The 22,107-nt window shown below is 42.2% G+C and overlaps 2 protein-coding genes across 6 annotated transcripts in view; both read right to left on the reverse strand.

Annotated features, from left to right (window-relative positions):
- The window catches only part of DUS1L (dihydrouridine synthase 1 like), a 23,375-nt gene extending 17,660 nt beyond the window's left edge, over window positions 1–5,715 (reverse strand). For 4 of the 5 annotated variants that reach the window (XM_005495663.2, XM_074555307.1, XM_026798294.2 and 1 more), the window contains exon 1: window positions 2,186–2,563. In XM_005495663.2, coding sequence (XP_005495720.1) covers window positions 2,186–2,422 — 237 coding nt within the window. In that variant the 5' untranslated portion in view covers window positions 2,423–2,563. Of the gene's footprint in view, window positions 1–2,185 lie in introns of all 5 variants that reach the window. The other variant, XM_074555305.1, reaches the window with a different exon arrangement.
- A 1,467-nt stretch (window positions 5,716–7,182) lies between these two features.
- FASN (fatty acid synthase) overlaps window positions 7,183–22,107 on the reverse strand; it is a 40,214-nt gene continuing 25,289 nt past the window's right edge. Inside the window, exons 24-43 of the mRNA XM_005495664.4 lie at window positions 20,879–21,043; window positions 20,557–20,675; window positions 20,298–20,452; window positions 19,759–19,962; window positions 18,608–18,758; window positions 17,912–18,090; window positions 17,253–17,372; window positions 16,990–17,112; window positions 15,960–16,183; window positions 15,445–15,646; window positions 14,247–14,398; window positions 13,654–13,745; window positions 13,354–13,505; window positions 12,812–13,054; window positions 11,129–11,317; window positions 10,361–10,588; window positions 9,737–9,957; window positions 9,107–9,205; window positions 8,730–8,981; window positions 7,183–7,670 (exon numbers count right to left, since the gene is read on the reverse strand). Of these exons, the coding sequence (XP_005495721.2) occupies window positions 7,533–7,670; window positions 8,730–8,981; window positions 9,107–9,205; window positions 9,737–9,957; window positions 10,361–10,588; window positions 11,129–11,317; window positions 12,812–13,054; window positions 13,354–13,505; window positions 13,654–13,745; window positions 14,247–14,398; window positions 15,445–15,646; window positions 15,960–16,183; window positions 16,990–17,112; window positions 17,253–17,372; window positions 17,912–18,090; window positions 18,608–18,758; window positions 19,759–19,962; window positions 20,298–20,452; window positions 20,557–20,675; window positions 20,879–21,043 (3,408 nt within the window). The 3' untranslated portion in view covers window positions 7,183–7,532. The remainder of the gene's footprint in view (window positions 7,671–8,729; window positions 8,982–9,106; window positions 9,206–9,736; window positions 9,958–10,360; window positions 10,589–11,128; window positions 11,318–12,811; window positions 13,055–13,353; window positions 13,506–13,653; window positions 13,746–14,246; window positions 14,399–15,444; window positions 15,647–15,959; window positions 16,184–16,989; window positions 17,113–17,252; window positions 17,373–17,911; window positions 18,091–18,607; window positions 18,759–19,758; window positions 19,963–20,297; window positions 20,453–20,556; window positions 20,676–20,878; window positions 21,044–22,107) is intronic.

Consider the following 22,107-nt stretch of genomic DNA (forward strand, 5'->3'; position numbering starts at 1 on the left):
CTCTCAACCTTCAAATGACAAAATGAGAAAGATGAGCATTCAAGAGGCAAAGAAATATCAGATGAATATTTTACGTGTTGTACCCAAGAATAAGTGGAAACAACTTTTAAAATCCTTTGCATAACAACAGCTATAGCATTTTAGTACAGAAAGGCAGCGCTTAAGAAAACAGTTACCCATAATGTCTCTGGGTCTTGAGACAGCTCAAACTTTGTAGATATCAATAAGCAAAACTGCCTCTAAAATGAATTCCCATGGCATGTGAAACAGATATATGGCCTATAGTCAAATGCTCAGTCTTAACTGAATGTAATTAATATTACATTTTAAACTGTGCAAAAAGCAAATTAATAAAATTAGTTAATTTGAAGCTTATTTGTTGAAGAGGAGAGACAAACTCTTCTTCTAATTTATGGTTTTAAACAGATTTTCTAAACTTCATTTTTCACAAAAAGCAAATCCATCATGTCTTCAATAAACCTGAAACAAAATTTAAACACTTCTCAGCAGAAGGTGCTACTTAAACCCTATAGCACTACATTAAATTATGACTGACACCTACTAAAATAAAAAAAATATTTTGCTTTCTCTGAGACAACTGAAACTACGGAAAGCCTCCAACCATGTCATATAATGAGAATGTTAGCACAGTAAACAAAGTCTTCAGAGCAGGCTGAGCTCAGATGTACCTCTGTCTAATCTAATTCCAAGTCTGTGTGACCAAATCTTTAAGGACTGCTGCACAAGATCAATCCAAAGATCAGTTAGTTCCACACTTTATATCCAATAGTGGTCAGCGGGAAGAAGGGTAACACAGCAAGCTCACAGAAACTGATCCTGTTCTGGTAGTGTCACCCAGGACACACAGCTTACTGAGCTGAAGATCTGTGACTTACAGCTTTCTAAGATCACTTCAATTTTCGCCACTTTTATTTTTCTGTGTCAAACGAAACTACCTCCCACAGAAGAAGAATGTATGAGATGCTGAGATTAGCTCATTTGGTTAGAGCATGGTATAGCTAATAACACTAAGGCTGTGAGTTCTATCCCTGTACAGACAGTTCACTTAAGAGTTGGACTCAATGTACTTGTGGGCTGTGGACTCGTGGGTCCCATCCAACCCAGAATATTTCAGATTCTGTGACAGCTGTACTGAGACAGATCAAAGGTCAACAACAAAATGTCTAGGGAACACCAGAAGCTGAAAAAAGTTTCTTTATGGACTTTGGAAACAGAAGGTGTGTTTGTTGCACCTAAAGACCCTCAAGCGTTTTCCTTCATTTGCTTTCTAGACTCATGTAATGTTCCAGAATCCAGTACATCCCACAGCAATGAATTTCACAGTTTATAACTACCACTACGCTTACTTGTTTCCCATTCATCATCCTCAAGCCAGTAATACTTCCACAGGCTCCTCTTATCTCTCCCCTCTGTCAAGGGAGACACTTCTTTTCCAGGGTAAAGAGTCCTCATCCATTTAACTGCTCCATGTGTAGAAATCAGTCATTCCTCTGCTCATGACAGCCGTCTTTGCCGGCATTATTCTCCAGCTCCACAAGCCACTTTCCCTCTTTGGGTTAGAGTGAAATACCTTAACATCACACAGTAGACCAGAAACAGAAGCAACATATGCTTTAAAGTCTTTCCTATCTTCCTTGCATCCTTTCTCTATAGCTAAACACTGAGTTCAGGGTTTTAGATTAATACTCAAAAAAGCTGTGATCCTCGAGTGGCACCAGGTCCAGGACACACCCAGACTCTACAAGACCAACTGCAATCTGTTTCTAAAGATGAGTTGCGGGGGACTGAAACCCTCTGAGAAGTCCAGTGCTCCAGGCCCCTGGGTTAGGACAGCAAATCCTCTGCTAAACAGAAAAAGACACATCTTCATGAACTGTCAGCGGTATTTAGATGAAGAAAATGAGATTTCTGTCATTCTCTAGAATCACGTTAAAATGTGGATGAGGCTGACTACCTTCAACTCATGCACATTTGGGAAAGGCCTGGATTTGTAAGCACGAGCGGGTGGAAGGCATAGGTGCGTTTGGCAACGCTGACTCGCGTCCTCAAAGTTACCCGAGAACAGCACCGCAAGGTGAGCCCAGGGAAGCTGCTCTCGGCAGCCGCCGCCGCTGCTCCCGGTGCTGGGGCTGACAGGGGAAGTCGGGGCAGGGGCCGCGCTCACCTGCACGATGAGCGGGCGGTCCTCGGGACAGGCCTCGTCGTAGAGGTTCTCGCGGCGGTAGTTGGCGTCCCTGAGGAAGACCTGGGCGTGCAGCATCGGTGTGTAGCAGAGCTGGGCGCCGTGGCGGCGGCTCAGCAGCCTCCAGGCCAGCTCGCTCTGGTCCACCATGGGCGCCACCACGTAGTGGGCGCTCCGCAACGTCTCCCTCCAGAAGGCTTCTCCGCGCAGCTTCGGCATCTCCCGCTTGCTCGCCCGTGCAGCGCTGCGGCCGCTGGCGGCCCGCGCCGCCGCCCCGGGGCTCGCGGCCTGAGGCCCGCAGGCTGCCGCGACCGCTGCGCCCGGGCCGGGCACCGGCGCAGCCGGACGGTGCCACCGCCATCTCGCTCCGGCCGGCTCAGCGGTGCAGCCGCGCGCCGTCCCCTCCAGAAACAGCGGCGCTGCCAGCAGGGGCCGCGCGCGGGAGAGGCGCAGCGGCCGTGGGGCCCCGCCGCGCTGCCCGGGGCGGCTGAGGAGCCGCAGCGGGGCGGCTGAGGGGCGCCGTGCGCGGGCGGTCTCCCCTCATGTGCCCCGGCGGCGCACGGAGCCCCGGCGCTCGGCCGGTACGCGCCACGCGCAGCGCGGCAGCGACTCCCGTCCTTTGTCCCCGAGCCTAAGCCAGGCGTCTTTGAGCGCTTGGGCCTCCGCCGCAGCCGGTGCCGACGGGAAACGCCGTGACTGAGCATTGCAAGCGCTCGGACAAAGTGCGAGGCCTGTCCTGTCCTTGGTGTCGGATGGTAGGGGCAGAGAGGTGAAAATGGTCCACATGACTGAACCAAATGTAACAGCATCCATGGCAATATCGTTCATTTTGCATCATTTTATAAAGCTTTTGATCATCACCAGGATAAGTACAGTGGAGGAGTTCTGCTTCTCTCAGCCAATACCTTCCAGCATATAAAAAATGCTCTATCTCTACTCCAGTCAAAACAGCAATGTAACTTGAGTTACAGGACTTCTTTTCTTCAGGAGAGAAAAACTCTTAACAAAATCGTAACAAAGCACCATAGTGTACACAGAGTTACATGTATACTCCCATTGCTCAGTAAGCCTGTTAAGTCTGCCTCTCTGCAGCCTAAAGAACAAGATTGCTATTTTAAATATACAGCCTTTGCACCCCTGCTATTAGCACTCTCCTTTCCTGTGATGAAACTGCTCCAGAGGTATTTTTTTCTTTCTTTTGACCTGATTTGCAGGCATGATGTCTCGTAACTTGTTGAAGTGCAAAAGAAACAAACACCTGCTTCCTATTCTACCTTAAGTCTTTTGGGTTTTACTTGACCTCCATTCTCAGCATCAGAGAACTTCACTTTCTGGTAGTGAAATAGAGATTTTTTGAATGCACTTGAATTAGCAATATGATTTAAGCATTTAAGTTTCAACACATTTTAAATGTGTTGAATTTTAACCCTGCTGATTAAGAAACCCCTGCCATGGTACAAAGGGCATAGGAAATGCAAATTTCTGAAGCTTCTTGCATAAAGAACAATACCAGAGGAGACCAAGGGAACCCAGATAAAGGAGCTCCTCTGGCTCCAAGTTAATCAAAGCCACAGACATACTCAGAGAAGCACCAAGAGACCAAGGGCGCATGCGCAAATGGAAAAGTTCAAAAGTTCAGCCAGGAGGAAGACCACAACCTTCAGCCTCAGAGACCACCAAAAGACCCCCGTGCGACCACCACAGCGAACCACGAACCACGCATGCCCAGAAGGGCGTGGAACTATTTAGCATACGAGGCGAGGACAGGCGGGGCCAGGGGTTGAATATGCATGAAAAAATTGTGCAAATTATTGCATATGGAACACCTTTGTGAATAAAGAGGTGGGTCAGACTGAAGCTCGGGGCACAAGTTTTTCACGAGAGCTATCTCGCTTGTGCCGGGCGCCGACATACATACCCACTTCATAACTATCTCTGGTTGTGGAGTCTATTTATTCCGTGTATCGCTTCAGTAGTGCTATTTTATGTAACTAGTTCTATTAAACGGTGGCCCTTCTTGCATTATTTTTACTGCTATCTTCAGCAAGAGAGCTGTATTTCTTTGCCTTCTAAAGTGGTAGACTAGAAAAGGAAAATAATAGCTTTAATACTGGTGACAACATATGCTGTGTGCCATTACATTCTTGAACTCTTTCTATTGCAGATTTAAGGTACATGGTCCATCATTTCAAAATGGCAATATGCATTTGTGATCCTAAACACTTCCCCAGTCAGAGAACTGCTCTTCAGTCTTGAGACTGAGATCAGCATGGTTTTAGCCTGTGAGAAGCTATCTGAAAAGGATGGAATGCATCAGCTGACAAGAATCCCCACTTCAGTTTCACAGAAAGGGTAGGTATGAGGGACTTCACTTCTGTCCTTGTCTTCTCAAAACAAGAAACTGCAATATTGGATTTTGCCCTCTGATATTATTCTACGTGTCTAATCTGATGGGCTACTGAGAAACAAGCAATACCAGCACTAATAAGGTTTTTATTTTTGGCACACTGCGTCCAGCAGCCAGTTATAATAATGGTTTACATGGCAGTAGCTCATAATCAGATAATTATGGGGAAAAAAGCCCTAAACATAACAATCTTCTGCTTTTCAAATAACAACCACAAGAACATTAACAGTATATGAGCTGTAAGTTATTCTTCAGCAACTTCTTTGACTAAAACAGTATTTTCAAGCTCTGCTTAGATGAAACCAAACAGATTTGTTTATACAGGGAGCTTATCAAACTCCTGCTTCAAGAGATGGGACGGCATTAGTCCTTGCTCCTTCCACACAGTCCATTCAGATCTTACACACATTAGCACAGCACTATTGTACCCGTTTGCTTTACATTTAATCCTTTCTTATTCCTTCCAGTTTTAAATATAACCAACACAAAAGTAGGATTCTTTCCCCTTTTTTTCAGGCTCACTACAACTGCCAGAAGTTAAACCAAACTAACTAGTCCCCACTGGTTTTGTTTTATGTAATACCCAATGCCAGCAGGCGCAGGGACAGTAGGCAGTAGATATCATGAAGTCCCATGGTATATGCACACAGCTTACACAGCCACTCCAGTATTAGTATGCAGTATGCCTCACACAGCAGACACTTTCCTCCTTCTGTTACTGTCTAACACTTGGACATCATACCAAAAACTTCAGAGCATTTATAGCCATTGCGTGTCTGACTCTCAGAGAGGCCCTGAGGCAGATGCTATGGTCCCATTTTATAGACAGGGAAACTGAAGCAGGAGTATTAATGGCTTGTCCAATACTGCAAACAGAAGCCCATCTAAAAGTCCCCACTTGAATATTATGGCTGTAAATTGGTTGTATCTAAGGTACCAAAATCATGGCAACAACAAGCCATGCTTCAGAATATTAAGCCTTCATTGTTGTTATTTTTATCATTATTACTATTATTATTTCTATAGACTACAAATCAGATATGTTAGCAGCAGTTTTTTTGCTTTATACCAAGAAGTGAGAGACTCCAGATGAAACATGGGATTAAGAAATGGTAGAAAAGAATTCAAAACCCAACCAGTGATGAATTCTGTTTAATTCTAGAAAAGCCAAAAAGACACTCTTCAGACCAAAAAGTATTAATTAAAAGAAAAAAAAAGAAAAGAAAAAAGAACAAGACATTTCAAAATGGTTTAAGCTGACATTATGTTGTTTTATTTCAATTTCACAAAAGAAATACTTTATAAAACTAAAATCAGTTAACCCAGCCACTATCAACAGAGGGTGGTATAAGCAAAAGACACTAGGTCAGAACCTGCAGTGAAGAGCCATCTGTTCCTGTCACTGGAATGCTCCTGTACCACCAGAATACTTTACTGGGGAATGAAGAGAAGAGGGGTTTTACAGCAGTTTGGAGAAGAACAATAGCTCCTCCTAGCTGGTGCTTTGTTGCTACCCAGGTCTCCTCTGTATCATAAGTGTAACAAGGATTTACTGATTTCGGAAAGGACAGATCCAGCATAGCAAAGGCAAGAAATTTTTCAATTCAATTTTATGCAAATTTCCTTTAAAAAGGTACTACTGTATTTTAAAATCAGACCATCAAACTGATTACTTAGCTAACTTATGTGGGATTTCCAGTCTCATTACCAAAAGGAAAATGAACACAAGGCTTAAGCAAGCCCTGTGCTAAATAAAATATTTACGGGCCTTGGGCAGATACCTGTATGTTTGCCTGAGCTTTGATTATGGGAGAGCAGGGATGGGAGGATTTGTTCAATTATTGTTAAGGAATTCTACTCCTCGCCCTCCCCATTCCAAATTTTTCATTGGGTGGCAAGACTGGAGGTGAAAGGGAATAAGGTAAAGCAATAATCCTAATGCTTTACTAAGGTTCTGATAGAACAGGCCACAGAACCTTGCACAAATATAAACAAAGTACCTGCCTAGGGACAGCTTTGCCTGTTTTTATCATGCCCAAGTTATGGCTGTTCAATACAGCAGCATCTGTCAAACAATCCACCTTATCCCCCAGGCCCCTCTCTCCCCTGAAGAGTACATGATGGCAAGAATCCTTCCTTCTACCTAATGCTTTCTGAAAAGGTCAGGGCAGTGGGAGAAAGGAAAAAAAAACCCAACACAACCAACAAGAAATTAGATTATTTCAAAGATGGGCAACTTTCCCTTGTAGAATAAACCTTTCCCTCCAACAAAGGATGTTTCTTTGCTCCTATAACCCACAATAAATTAAAACCAAGTAAGAAGTCTCTGGTTTGACACAATAAATACTTAGAATATAGCAAATTAAAAAATATAGTTACAAAACCCTCAATGGAATTCTCTTTCTGACCTAAACTGCAGACAGATTCTTCATAGATAAAAAGTATCTCCAAAATCAGCTGCAGCTCCTCTTCTCTCCCTGTTCACTAGGCTTGGTCAACAAGTGCTATCACATACCCTTTGGAATACTGTTAAGACAAAACCAACATAAAGCACAAGAAATCTACTCCTAAATTTGTTTGTTTTTTTTTGTTTTTTTTTTTTTATACTGCCAAGGGTGTAGGAAGCAACCACCTGTGGGGAACCCTCACTGCAGTGCACAGTGACAGAGTCACAGCACTGCAGTTAACATGGACAGGGAGACTAGGGGGAAAAACAGCCATAGGAAAGGAAGGAGACAGAACCCATAAATGTGGGAAAAGATAAGCAAGAAAGAGACAAAAAAGACCAATTGAGTCCAGCTGGACTTCTCAGCTCTGGCAGCAGAGCAGATGAGATGTTGAACAGGAAGAGTTCCTTGGGGCCTGTCATAACTAGGAATGTTGTTGGCATTTTCTTCATCATTGATAGTGAGGAAGTAGAAGTTAACCCTCTCTGACACTGACACGTGGCTCTGCCAGTGAGCTGTGGATGATCCCAATAATTGATTCAACACCATCTCCCTCCAGCAAGGTGCGGTGATCTCCTTCAACAACGTGGACAGATACCTTCCCATCGCATACCTGCATAAGTATGAAAAAGAAAAACTTTTCATTCACAATTTACAACCAGCTGGTCACCTAGCCACTTTGGGTTTGTGAGTCTTCCAAGTTAGTCATAATTTAGACCACTGGCTCTATCGAACTCAGCTAAAAATGGCACCAGTTTTACTCTGACACATTTTCACAGATCAGCTGTGGTGCACTGTTTGGAACGGGTGTTTTAAAGCACAATAGTCTGACAACCTGACAGGTGATCCACTCAAATATAAGCTGGGCAGGAAGTTAACCAACTTAGTACCAAAAGAATAATTTACCAACAGTATCAAAGAATGAATGATAAAATAGCTACTTCCAAGCCCTGAAGCAAAGAAAACACCCCCCCACCCCTTCTCCCACCACCAGAAAGCTTCCTTGAAGGTCATTATATAACTTTAATAATCTATAAGTTAGCCTGGAATCAATAATGACTAAGCTGGGTATCTGAAAGGATAGGAGATGCCAGAAGCAGGAAGGGAATTCCCTTCCTTTTCCCTGGTATTTGCACCAATTTAAGCCTTGTGTGTGAGCAGGAGCTGAAGAACCTTATCTGGACTATGGGCCAAACCCCAACTTTTTTTAGACCACAAGAAACCCACTTTAACTACTACCTTCTAAGTGAAAAAAAGGTAACTCAGAAAAAGCTGCCTTTATTGTCCTAAGACTGACACTTGCTCTTCAGAAGGCTGCCCTCATTCCGTGAATTAGCTTCAGGGTCTACAGTGAAAAGAGATTGCTCTCCTTTAACATCATTATTATCCAAAGTCATTCTAGAGAGCCGCAAGAATCAGCTATAGAAAACATTTCCTATATACTGGCAAGACTTTCTGGCCCTCACTACCCACAGAAAATGCCTGAAACCAATAAACTTATTTGCTTTTGGAGACTTCTTATTCTTGTTAGAGCACAGCAGCTGCAGAACAATAATGTCTTTAAGGTTGGTTTTGTCCTTTTTTTCTCAGTAAGGGTGATTTCCCATGCTTTCCTTTGGCTTCCCCAAATACCAGAAGAAATTCAACAGTCATCAGTGGGGCTATGACTGACCTCTGAGAGTTTATAGTCTTTACCCAGACCTTCCTCATATTCATTGCGAGACTTTGCCCGCATCAGTGTCACATTCCCATGATACTTGGAGTCTGGTATATACTTGTCAGCAGCCTTCAGCTTATGGTAAAATGAAGTAGCAGCAAAGCTGAGTGCTTCACGATTGATGTTTGTATGAATCTCAGTTATTAGGTCTACAGCAGCATTCACACGAGCCTGCAGATCTTTCAGGGGCAGAAGAACCTCCAGCAGCTGGAAATATTAAATTTTTTTTCACATTAGTCTCAACAGCTGAGAATTCATCTCAATTAAACAAAAAAAACATACACCCTCTTGTGCAATAGCAAGACATGGATTTTGAAGATAAGACACAGTACCTTATTATGTTCGATGCCCGTAAATTGCTGAACAAAGACACACAGTGCTTCGGTCTCCAGTTCAGCCTCATTTCCTTGGGTCAGTTTGGCTCTGTAGCTCTGGAAGAGAGAAGAATACAATGTGAATGTGAGAGGAATGTGCCCGATATTAAAAGTCAGATAAAAATAATAATAGAACCAAAGGTGTGAACTGGAAAAAAAAAGGAAGGGGGAAAATCCCTTCAAGACAGATTAGAAATCAAATCCACAGGTGGCAATTGCTAAGAGCCTAGTATTCTCTAAAGTACAGTGAAAATTAAAGGGAACCCTTAAGCAAGGTTTCCTCACACCACTACGAGAGGATCTTGACTTGCACTAGGATCTTCCAGAAGACATACTAATATTATGATTTATCATAGCAAGAGCAACATTTGTGCTTGAACTCTTTCCATTTAATGAAGACCACCTCTCATGTGCTTCTACCCTTCAGCCATCTCTAAGCATCCACTGTCTACAGCTGTCTTCATAATCTTTGTGAAAGTCTGTCAGCTTTTCAGATTGCTCATATCCAGAATAGTAAGCTTTGAGAAAAATGAGCCTTGATGAGAGAGGATGGGGTCCCCAGAAAGAAGAGTCTCTTTGGGCCCTTACCTGGGTATATGCTGCCACAAAGGAATGAGACCCATCAAAAAGGAATAAACTGTTGAGTGCATGGGAAGCATTTTGTTGTGCTTGCAGCTGGGAACACATTTCAAAGGCTACACAGGCACCAAAAGAGTATCCAGCAATGCGGTAAGGTCCTTCAGGCTGTATCTGCTTCATGCAGCCAATGTAATAGGCTGCCAGGCTTTGGATGCTGTCCAAAGGAGCGGCTGGAACATGGAAGTGAGTTAGAAAGACTCGTGAAAAGACACTGGCAGAGACAAATGATGTTTTCATGCACTCAGAAACAATCCTGTTGGAAACATTCAGGTTATTTTGCAGGTAAATTACTAAATTATTGTTAACAACTTGCATTTAGGACAAGTAATAGTAATATTGCTGCCTTCCAAGGACAGGTTGAACAGGATGCTTTGACTTTTGTATATGTAAACTCTTCAATTTCATCCATTATTCTTCTTGATACCGGGGATGTTTGACATGACCCTCTGCAGACTAATAGGCCTGATACTTGCTCCTCCAAGTTTAATAGTCTAGAAACAAAGCCCTCTCTAAAAGCAACTACAGTTCAGAATGTTATATTTGCAAATTCAAGATGCTGAAGAACTGAGATACCTTTTGTGCACTGGAGCCCATAGCAAGGCATGTGAAGTCTGGAGGCCAGAGTGTGGAAAACTGCAATGGATCCTTCAATGGGGTGAACGAGGAAAAGAGGGCGCTCCATGCTCTGAACATCATTTAGACGAGTGATTGTTGGTGCTTCTGGGTTCACCAGTAAGTTGTTCAAATCTAGTTTTGGAGGTTCGCCTGGGCCTGCCTTCATCAGTGGGGATGACTTCAGCTCTTTGAAGGAAAGCACACCAGACAAACCCAATTAGCTTCAGGGTCAGTTTTGGTCATGCAGCCATACTCCTAAAGGAAAACTTCAGGGCTAGGGCTGCCCTAGATTAGCCTGCTGCCTCACTACATCATCAGGTCATAGAAGCAGAAATCTTCCTACTGTCAGCTGCTTCTGCAGCAACTGCATATGATTTTAGCTTCCTGTGAGTGTGACATTACATTGTTTATTCCCTAGACAAGTAAAAGGTCTCAAATTGCATCCCACACCTAGCTACATGAGAGTACTCATGCATGCAGCTGCTAGCCATGCAAGAAAGCAGACTGCACACTTGCCTTGCTTGTACACCCTGCTCCCAGAAATGATGGGCCTGTCCTAGTGGTCAAAACACTTCTGTGACATGTCTGTCACTAAAAAGCTATTCAATTATAACCTTATTTCATGATCTGATAGAGGTTTATGTCAGTAGAGATGAAAGCAACAGATTGGAAGCTTAATTATTTGGATTCAGGTGACTGGTAGCAACCTTAATTCAGACACTTTACCCTCTGCTGTCTTGGACTTCGAAGAAAGTTCACGCAGTTTGTTGATTGTAAGGAGACGAATTTCTCTCATGGTCATAACGATGTCATAGTCTCTCTCCAGTGTCTGGCGCACCTCCACACCCATCAAGGAATCCAAGCCTAAGTCAGCCAAGGAACTCTCAGCATTCAGACTACTCACATCACGGACCCCTGAGAACAAAAGAGCATACTAGCATAATGCCAATTTCTTTTCAGCTCTTGGTCTCTCTAGCAGCCTTCTCCACTCTCTTCTCTCTCTCAATAAACTTCTGCTGTAGAGCTGCAGTTTACCTTTCAGGATCATCTAGTACTTTCATAAACCACCTATTCTATAACCCCCACCTTGTCATATGGGATCTAGTATTTAGAGTACATATTAATGTGCACAGATTTATGACAGGGGATACCTCACTCCCAACTAAATAGCTGTGAATATTTTCACATCAGCTCTAGACCAAATACAGATCAGTCAGTCAGCTAGACAAATTCCACACACTGGAGGCTCTAATTGAAAACTGCAGTCCTAGACCTAACACTCAGCTACACCGAGACTGAAGTTATCAATGTCAGTGATGGTTGGCTGCAACACTTGATGTCTACAACGCTGGAGGAGGAGGTGATACATTTAGGCTTCATATCCCTGTTCTCCTTCATTTTTCTCACTGTTCAATCTCTCACTCCTTCCTTACCTGCAGAAGGCCTCTAATAATAACACTTGCATCTTCAGCGCTTTGAACAGCCCCATGCTGCCACCCTTCCCACTATCAGGCTTCATTACTAGCTCCTCCTTTGTTGCTTTCATACTCTCCTCTTCCAAGTAACCCCGTAGCAGTGTGGTTTCCCAGACCCTTTCCTATTGCTTCTAAAAGCCACATCTGCCCTGAGAAATCAGATTTCTCAGTGTCAGTGAGTTGCATACAACTCCTTAAGTAATACTCAGGAGACTGTCTTTTATTTATCAGTACCTTTTTTGGGAAAAAACAAAGGGTCACTAGACAGTTCTGCCTGCAACAGAGACAACTGAAGTGGGACATAATAGACAGAGCTGACAGCAATTATTCAGTGTCAACACAAAAATAAGAGACACAATGGTAAAAGAAAGCAGATTCAAGACAGACAGAAGGGCATGGCACTTGTAATGCATAGTTAAGCTATGGTTACTAGATGTTCACATGGGATGACAGAGTTGGTAAGTGAATAAAATACCAGTTAAGCAATAAGTAGAAAAAAGCTATTTTTTGTGGCATGGTGACATATCAAGGTGAATATTTGAAAGCTGAAACCATACTCAGGAAGTTAATTATGTATTTACTGTCTTATGTGCTGTCCCAGAATTTTGCTCTTGGGGACTGTTCCCTGTTGATTCTCCACTTGGAGAAAGGTACCAGCTCACTCTAAATAAAACCCAAGACTCTGGAGTATATATGCATATCTATGTAAACACATTAACGGAGGAAAACCCATAAAAGAAACAGTCCTTATTTGAGAGAAGGAGCAGTGTAAAGGGGAAAAAAAAAAGCGCCAACAGTCTCACAACAGCAACATTGGTACAACACAGGGGACCAGGAAGAGATGCTGAGCAGAGGACCTACAGCAGCACCACTGCTTTCCAAAGGTAATGAGAGAGTAGGCACCATCCAGTAGTACTTGAGTGACAGCACTTACCCAGGATGTGAGCAACAGCTTCTACAAGATCCCGCTGACTACCTCCTTCAGCTTTCGCTGAGACTTTCTCTGCTAGGACAAAACTGGACATGACAGGATGAGGTTGATTCAGGAAAACATCGAGCACCTCCAGGCATGAGCTCATTTGTTGGGGAATTGTTCCCCCCACCACAATGTCTTTGTTTCCCATTGTCTTCATCAAGATACCCACATCACCAATGGCTCCCCACTGGATTGCCAGGCCTGGAGAAGAAATTAGGAGAACACACTAAGCAGCTAACTAAAGCAGTTGGCAGGAACAGGAGTGAGTTAATAAAAAAGGAACTTAATAATGAGCTATGCAAAGGCCTACATTTCCTTTGTACTGTTAAATGGTGAGTATTCATTCACACGTGAATGACTCAGCATAACATCTAGGAGCAGAAAACAGCCTTCAAAAGACTTTATAACTCCAGATAAGTGCACAGGTTTCTGGTGAGCTGGTCCTCATCTGGATGTTTGGCAAGATAGTACATACTGTGCAATAAGTAAAGTTATCTTACCTGGGAGTCCATCATGATGCCGCTGCTCACAGATACGCTCCATGGTAGAATTGGCAAAGCCGTAATTACTTTGCCCAGCATTTCCTCTTCCACAGCTTACAGAGGAGAATACAACGAAATAGTCCAGGTCTGGACACTTCTTACGAGTCACCCTTGGAACAGAGCAGGAGAAACCTCATCAGAAAAGCCTGCGTAGTGTATTACTGTCAAAGGCTAGTGCAAGACTAAAGCAACTAAGTTTGATCAGTTCCTTGACTTCAAAAACAATTCTTATTGTTTGTCCCTTCTACAGACACTTACCAATCCAAATGAAGGGTGCCTGAATACTTTGGCTTGTTGACCTCGCAGAATAATTCTGGGGTCTGATTTTCAATCATGCCGTCTCTAAGGACCTATGGGGGGGTGGGAAGAGGGATTTAAAAAAAAAGTGTAGTTTCAGTATATCTAGTTTCTCTGTTTAAATATGCCACATGGCTTGAGATATGAGAGGATATCACTACACAATGTATTTTTGTAAATTCACAGTACAGACATATCTGGAATATCCCAAAATATGACAACATGCCTTGTGCCAAGTCTGCTTTTTTCAGTATTTTTTCTGTATTGACACTGCAAAAATTCTGGCAAGCTCTATGTGGGACTTTTCTTGTCCACAAGAGGCTAGGACAACATTTGTCTCATCAGAGAACTGAACTCACTGGCCAAATACTGTTGCTTCTCAGGTCAAGGGAACAGACCCATAAGCCTTTAATCACCAGGTAGGACCAAAGTATAGTGTCCTTTGAAACACAGAGAACTTAACTAAAATTGTATGAAGCCTGACTGCCTTTAGTTAAAAAGGTCACATGAATGGATGTTGCTTCTTACAAGTCCTGAGCATTTTTGTCACTTACCACAGCCAAATTAAAGATGCCTCCAACTGGTCCAAGCTTCAAAGCCTCTTCTATTAATTGCTGTGTTCCTTCTAGTGTTCCAATATCGCTGGTAGATACCAGCACTTTGATTCCCAGTGCCTTCCACTCTTGAACACGTTTAGCCTGATAACCTAGAAGAAATAAAGGTGGACAGTGCCTTGCATGAAGAATCCCAAATGTAAGGCTTTGGTTAAGCTGCTCCTTTATGCTTCTCTGACTAGATAGGGACTGAATAGCTAAATAATTCCTGATTCAGCTATGAGATAAAAATTGAACAAAATTTCAAAATTTTGAATTTCAGAAATTCTACATAGATAAAGTGGAGAACAGCACTGGGAGAACCTAAGGGCTGGGGTGGTGGTGGGAGGAAGGAAGGAAAAAAACAAACAACTGTGAAGAGAAATTAACAAAAATTTGGGTACTGAGATAGGGAAAATTGGTTAGATTAGAGCAAAGCAACAGATTATAGTAGCACAACCAGAAATTGAAAAGTTGTATTTGATCAATGGGTTTGTACACACAAGTGGTGTGATTGTGAACTTGCCAAAAGAAAGAAGAAACCTGTATAGACAGAGAGGATTTGAGTTATGAGTGAATTTGTATGAGGAAATACTGAAGACTATCACTGATAAATCTCAATGCTGCCACTGTAATCAAACTAATGCCTTAAATCTCAGTAAAAATGTTTATGGATGCTATCAGATAGTAAGGTTCATCTTTACAGATGAGCTATCTAAGGATCCAGAGTGAGCATCCACACATGAGGAACAAAGTATCTTTAACAAGGAGTTTTTAGGCCCTTCCTTGTGGCATGTGATCTAACATACTACAGCCAGTGGACAAGTCAGCGAGGTAGCCAGATTTTGCAGAGGGCATAAAGATAAAAGAAAGGCTACAGAAAAAAACCCTGTATAAGAGAGAAAATGGGTTGATAAAAATAGGAAGCATAAAAGGGGGAAAGTAGTAATTGGAATAAAAGGTCAAGCGAAAAGATTGTTCCTCCTTTACAATAACTAAAGTGAGGTAATACAGGATACTTGAAGTGAGATAATACAGGAAAGAAAAGAGATCTAGACATTATTAGTCACCAACAGGACCCTTAAAATGGAGAGAAACTACAAACTGAGGTCTGTTGAAAGGCAGTCATATTCCCTGCTCCCTTACAATTTTTGCTTACCAGTTCGTATGCCAGAACGAGACGTCAGTATAATTTTCTGTGCTCCTCTCTCAACTAGCCACTGTGCCAACTCCAGCCCAAATCCTCCCAGGCCCCCTGTGATGATGTAGGACTTCGTAGGTGGACAGGAGGTTCGGGAGATTGCAGAGATTTTAACTGGTTCAGACTTTCTTAAAGGATACTCCTTTTCCTCTTCTTGGACCTTCCCCCACGAAAAAAAAAAACCAACCAAGAACCAGAAACAACACACACACAAAAAAGAAGGTAGTTACAATTAGATAATCAGATACATAATGCATTTCTTATCTTTTCGTGCTATGCTACTCCAGTCAATAGGAATGGACCTCATAGAATCAGTGCCAGACTTGACAGTTACAATTGTGACAGTGTCAGCAGTAAAAACTGACCCTGTGCTGCCCTACTGATAGACCTTCAACTCAAAATGGATCAAAATACCCAACAGTCACCAGAGGATGGCCAGAGGTATCAGAGAATCAAAATCATTATTGCATTACCTTGATGATAACTTTGCCAATATGTTTTCCTTGTGCCATGAATCTGAAGGCAGCTTCTACCTCTTCTTTGTTGAAGACCGAACTCCTCAGGGGCTTTACTACACCATCTCTTATGCCTTTCTTCAACAGCTCTGATACTACTTCCCACTCTTGGTTTCCCTCATCAAATATTGAATCTAGTAGGATCCCATGAAATGCCACATTTTTGAGGAAGAGAGACATTCCTAGAAAAAGCAACTTAGTTATGATCTGATGCTGCTGACATCTCAAAATGGAGCCTACCCTCTGCTTCAGAAACATTTCTGGGCAGGTTACAGGAGTAAAGCAGTCACACGCTTGAATTCTACATTTTGCAAACTCATTCTTGCAGATATTCTCCAATTCATAACATTATGTTGTTCTCTTACAAGCAGACCAGTTTCACAGAAATGCAACTCCAAAAAATTGTGTGTTGAGAGGACAAGTTATATCATGGTCAGTCTGATATTAAAAAGAACAGGTTTTGTCTAGTGACAGCTGAGTTAGAGTCCCAGGGGAGCTATAATCCTGCATACATCATGTCTACCTCCACAGGAGACTCTTCCTCATAGCAAGGTTTTCCAATATGATAGGATTTTTGAAATTTAATTAGAATAAGGAAGCAGGCTGTCAACGCTATATGCAATCATTCTACAACAGGAGAACATTGCTGTAATTTTTCATTGACACATCACCTTACAAAATTCAAAAATTTTTTCCCATAGAAGAGCAATCAGGGTTATCTTGCCCTGTGCCTTCAAAACTGGTAGATGCTGTTGACTGCCTTGAGGGACAAGAGGCCTTGCAGAGGGGTCTGGATAGACTGGAACACCAAGCAATCATAAGCGATACAAAATTTAACAAATGTCAGTTGTGCACCTGAGCCCTAGTAACACCAGACATAAGTATAAATTTTGGGAAGGTTGGAGAGCTGTCCTGCAGAAAAGGGCACATGGGGTGTTGGGCAGGAGCTAAAACCTAATGAGAGGTGCTTTCCAAGGCCCCATCTTACCAAGCTGACTGTTGTTAGATAGATCAAATTTGCCTATTTCCAAGAAGCGGCCATGTCGAGCAAGACAACGCAAACTGGCTTGCAGCTTCTCTTCTGCCAAGGAATTTAACACGAGGTTGACACCTGCAATGAAATGAGAAGCACCTACTTAACTCTGCTGAGAGCCTAACCCTGTCTTCTAGTGACTAATATTGTCTTTAGAATGCACAACTGATAATGTGGCTTAGCTGACAAAAAAAGGAAAAATATTTATTGAACTTCACCTTTTCCATTGGTAACTCGAAGTATATGCTGTTCAAAGGCAGTATCTCTGGAGCTGGAAAAGCTATTAGCATCTAGCTGTGGAAATCTTGCTTGGAGATACTTACGTTTCTCAGTGGAACCTGGAAGTAGAAGACAGGTTGAAAGATGTCACTAATTTCATTTTTTTGATGAAACAGCCCATTTTCCACTGCACATCTTTCGCCCAAGGACTGTAAATCTAAGAAGCCATCTCCAAGCTTTCAGTCTCTCAAGATGTCAGACTCTAGAACAAAGGCTGTCTGGTTGCTACTGCTCATTTATGAGATAGAGCAAGGACCAGAAACAGATGAGAGCCTTTCAATGGACAGGCATTTGATCCATATTACTAAATGTAAAATGAGGAAGCCATGCTCTTCTTCCAGGCTTTTGATTATATAATGTACAGAGACAGATACATTTGACTGTGCTGTGGAATTTTCAAGCACAGAGTCAGTAGCTGTATTTACTATGTAACCAGTTCTCAGCCTGGAAACTAGATCAAAGCTACAGCAGATCACATTGGGAGGGGAGTAAGTATATACCTAAATAGGTATATATATTTCTATATGTGTACACACACATGCTTCCTCTATTAGCTATAATCTCTCTCTCCCCATGACTTTGGGCCCTCAGTACTCACCTACAGTAGTAAAGACACGGCAGCCCATGCTCAGGGCAATGGCAATGGCTGCTTGGCCCACACCTCCTGAGCCAGAGTGAATCAGGACACTCTCACCCTTCTTCATACCACCTCGAACCACCAAAGCATAATAAGCAGTGGCATAAACCACAGGCACTGAAGCTGCTTCTTCCAGAGTCCTAAAGAGCAAAGTGGAAGGAGGTATCTTTAGCCTTGGGAAAGACTACTAGATTCTCCTGATGAAATCTGCCTTTCTCCAACAGAAAGGCTCTGCTGCTGAGACAGATAAGAAAGTGTTAAGATAGGATAGATAGAAAATATAGATAAGAAAGCGTCAATCATACAGCAGACTACCACAGCTGCCAAACACAGACAGGTTTCATTATTCTGCAAAAATATTTCACTAACTAACCAGTAACATAACGAACACTGATATCCCAGAGTATCCTGAAACATGTGAAGCTAAGAGTCCAAAAAAAGATGAGAACCTTGTGTAAGCCACTGTACAAAAACTAGTGCTGCTGAACTCCTGCAGTGAATCTAATGCAAAATTCTACAGTTTCTTGGCACACTATAACCCTGTTAACATTTGCCAGAGATGAATCTAGCCATTGTGCAGCACTCAGGTTTGATCAGAGCTGTCATCAGCCTCAGGCAGGAAGGCAAATCTTAACCAGAAAACAGAAGCTGACCTACCAGTTTTCAGGCACCTCCCATAGAAACCTTTTTTCACAGTCTACCACTGTGGCCAGCCCCTTTGCTGGCAGCAATCCCATTACTCTTCTTCCAGCCGTGTCCCGTCCTGAGAACTCCATGCCCAGCATGCACTGCTGCAAAGCCCAATTACCTGAAAGAACATTAACACCCTTTACAAAAAAAGAAAATTATCTTCTAAAATTCCTATTCTACAGCAGCAGACCCTGAAAGTCTAAACCTCTGAGATTTGTCTCTTCTGTACACAGTTCATAAATTGTCATAGTTAATGGCTCACTGCAAGAGTAGTGGAAAAGGACTTGGTCTCATTAAATCATGAGCACTTATCCTTGATGACATTGCATTAGTTTCCAGTTTTCATCTGAGAAATGTCATGAAAACACCTTGTTTCAGAGGCAATTCTGTCCCTCAGAAAAAGAATTATATATAAACTATAAAGATGATCACTGCAAAATACGAATTTTTGATAATTCATGTTTTAGGCAGACACTTATGTCAGTCACAGAATCATAGAATGGCTTGTGTTGGAAGAGACTAAAGATCATCTACTTCCAACCTTCTGCCATGCACAGAGGCAACTTTCATTATGCCAAGTGGTTCAGTCATGAAGGAAACCCAGCCCTACTCAAATCACCAAATTTTAACATGCTCCATCCCCTCTCTTTTAAATACATATTTTAAAACCATTTCATACACATTACATTAATTCTTAACTTGCTATAAAGCTAGTACTACCTCCATTTTGTAAACAGGCAATTACTTCATCGTGCATTTTTCCTCCCTGAAATTCAAGCATGTCCATCAGCATGGCAAAAGGCAACTTTGACATTGTCACCTTGGTATTTACCATGCCCATCTCTGGAACCTCTATCAACATATTTTATCTCACACTTGGTATCTGTGCAATGTGGCGAGCAACACTTCTCAGAGCATAGTTTGTTAATTGGAAAAAAATGGAACTGTAACTCGAAGTAGAACTTGGGAACTTTTTGGTGTACAGCCCTGCAGCAGAGCTGTACTTCCTTCTCAAAAGCATGCTTTCTGGCATACAATCTAGCCAGTGCATAACGAACAATCAAGAGATTAATTCTAGAACCACAATACATATCCTTTTAAGTGTAACTTTAACTCACCAGGGATAGCATCTGGAGAAAGCTTCCCCGTGGCCAGCATAATGTCCCGGAAGTTGAGAGATGCGTAATAGACTTTGCAGAGTAAAACATTGGGATCAGTTGTGTGGAAGTGTCGAAGTGGGGAGACAATCCAGCGAAGAGATGAGAGATCTCCACGAGTTAGCACATTCACATAGGCATATTCTGTCAGCTCCTGAGGTTGTGCTGCAGGAGAAGGAACAGTAAGAACTTAGACATATTAACAAAGGTACGTGCTTTCCAAAACGAGTAAACTCCTTGTGCAATTTCTACCTCCTTCTCCATTTGCTATCCTGAGAGCCCTTTCTTGCTTTGCAATACTACTGATGCCCTAAATAGCCTATCCCTTCTAGCACCACAATGTTCTACTGTTCACTTTGAGCTGAAACAGAAGAATTCAAAATTGTTAATTAAAAATAATAATAAAAGGTAACCGTAGGAACAATAGCTACTCATTTTCTATTCAAAGTTCATTCAGATTCAAGGCCTTGCAAGTGATCCTCAGCTCTCAAAGACTGTACCTTGCTGCAATGTAAGATGCCTGAAGGAGCCCCACTTTCCATCACGATACACATTCATCACCAGGTCCTTCTGAACAATCTTCTGCATCTCCAGAGAAGAAAGACTTGTGGGTGGGACAGCAGATGAAGAGTTCAAGTTGGAAATGAACACACACCTGAAGACAAGAGTTGTCATTTTGTTTGTTTTCCTATAGGTCTGAGAAGAAACTAACACAAATATCTCATCTCCCAAATGTGACTCAAAGGCATGCTCGCGTACCTGATTCGGTGGCCTTCTGCTTCAAGGCGAAGGCAGTTCACCATTCCCAAAATTCCTGAGTTCGCACAACTGGTGGCAGTCAACCACACAGGCTTCTCTGATGCGTCAGCCAAGATCTCCTACAGGACAAACCCCAAACTGTTTTACCAGGAACTACAAAGAAAATAGCCCTCATATCCTTGGCAGAGATTAGTAACTTCTATTTTAGTAAAAGTAACTGAACACACACACACACACATTCTTCTTTCAACACTACTAAATATCTCATTCAGAAAGTATAATGATTTGGAAATTCAGATACCTAGGACACAAGAATTCTCACCTTTAAGGATTCAACCCACTTGAAGTTCGTCTCATCTACTGGCAGAAAAACAGGTGCTTTGACAGGAGCTTGCCGACGACACAGGAAAATAACTGAGCCAAAGAATGACTTCTTCATGGCAACAAGATTCAATGAAACTTTGCTGAATAAGTCCTCCCACTGTGCCTGTCAAATCAGGCAAAGCAACAAAATTAACAGCAAAATCAAAAGTCAATTTTTCTTGCTTTTTCTTGAAAACTTGTTCTGTATTGTCACAGTACAAATACAGGTTTGATTAACATAATAATGTTTTATCCACATCTAGACTACTCCTTCTTCCCTAAAGGATCTTCCAAAAGTGGGAGTACAAATACCTCAAAGTCCAAGTTAGGCAACCAGTCTTAGCACACTAGCAGATGTGCAAAAAACAAAAACCTGAGCTGTGACCATACCACCAAATTCCACAGTGTATTTGAATGTGTCTATGACCCTATGTCACATAAGCCCTGTTTGCACAGAGATGGGGAGAAGCACCCATATGTCTAAGTTACACTGAAATGGCATTTCAGGAAAACAAAGGAATGTAAATGCATGTATGGCATATCCAGAAACACTTGAGGATTACTATCTGAATGAAATAAAGATGAATGCAGTCTCTCAGAAAAGCATCCATTTGCTTTTCCTATGTCAGGCACAAACCAGCAGAAGGTTTTTTACAGTGTGATCCCTTATATCAAGGTCCAAGGACAGTGTCTGTATCTAGAAAACTTTGAGAACTATGTAAGTCCTGCACACTCTTGCCTGGCTTGTATAATTTCCTGCAGAGAAGGAACATTCAAGGGACAGATATCTTCTCCCGGGGATTTGCTAATACCAGGCTACTGATACTAATGACAAATTTCTGGTTTTTGTTATTGGTGCCAGTAGCATCTCTGCCTTCTCTTTATCCTCCTGTTCACTGGGAAAGATTCAGAGCAAAGAACCTAACCTTTCTTCTCAAATCCCCTTGAAAAAATGTATTCAGGAAGGGCTAGAATCCATGTAATTGCAAAATTCAAAATCCAACAACCCCACCCCAGAATTATAAACAAAACCCAAACTCTTGGAAGCGCTATTCTCTTCTTGTTCTAAAAGAAGAGAGCTGAGAGGCTGCATCCCCTCAAATCAGGAAAAATAGGTAAGTTCAGCAGAGGTGCATTTTTCCATTACTGCTGAGTCTAACAGATGTCAAGAGAAGATGATGCCCCAGT

This window comes from Zonotrichia albicollis, chromosome 19, assembly GCF_047830755.1.
Source record: "Zonotrichia albicollis isolate bZonAlb1 chromosome 19, bZonAlb1.hap1, whole genome shotgun sequence".
Taxonomy (NCBI): domain Eukaryota; kingdom Metazoa; phylum Chordata; class Aves; order Passeriformes; family Passerellidae; genus Zonotrichia; species Zonotrichia albicollis.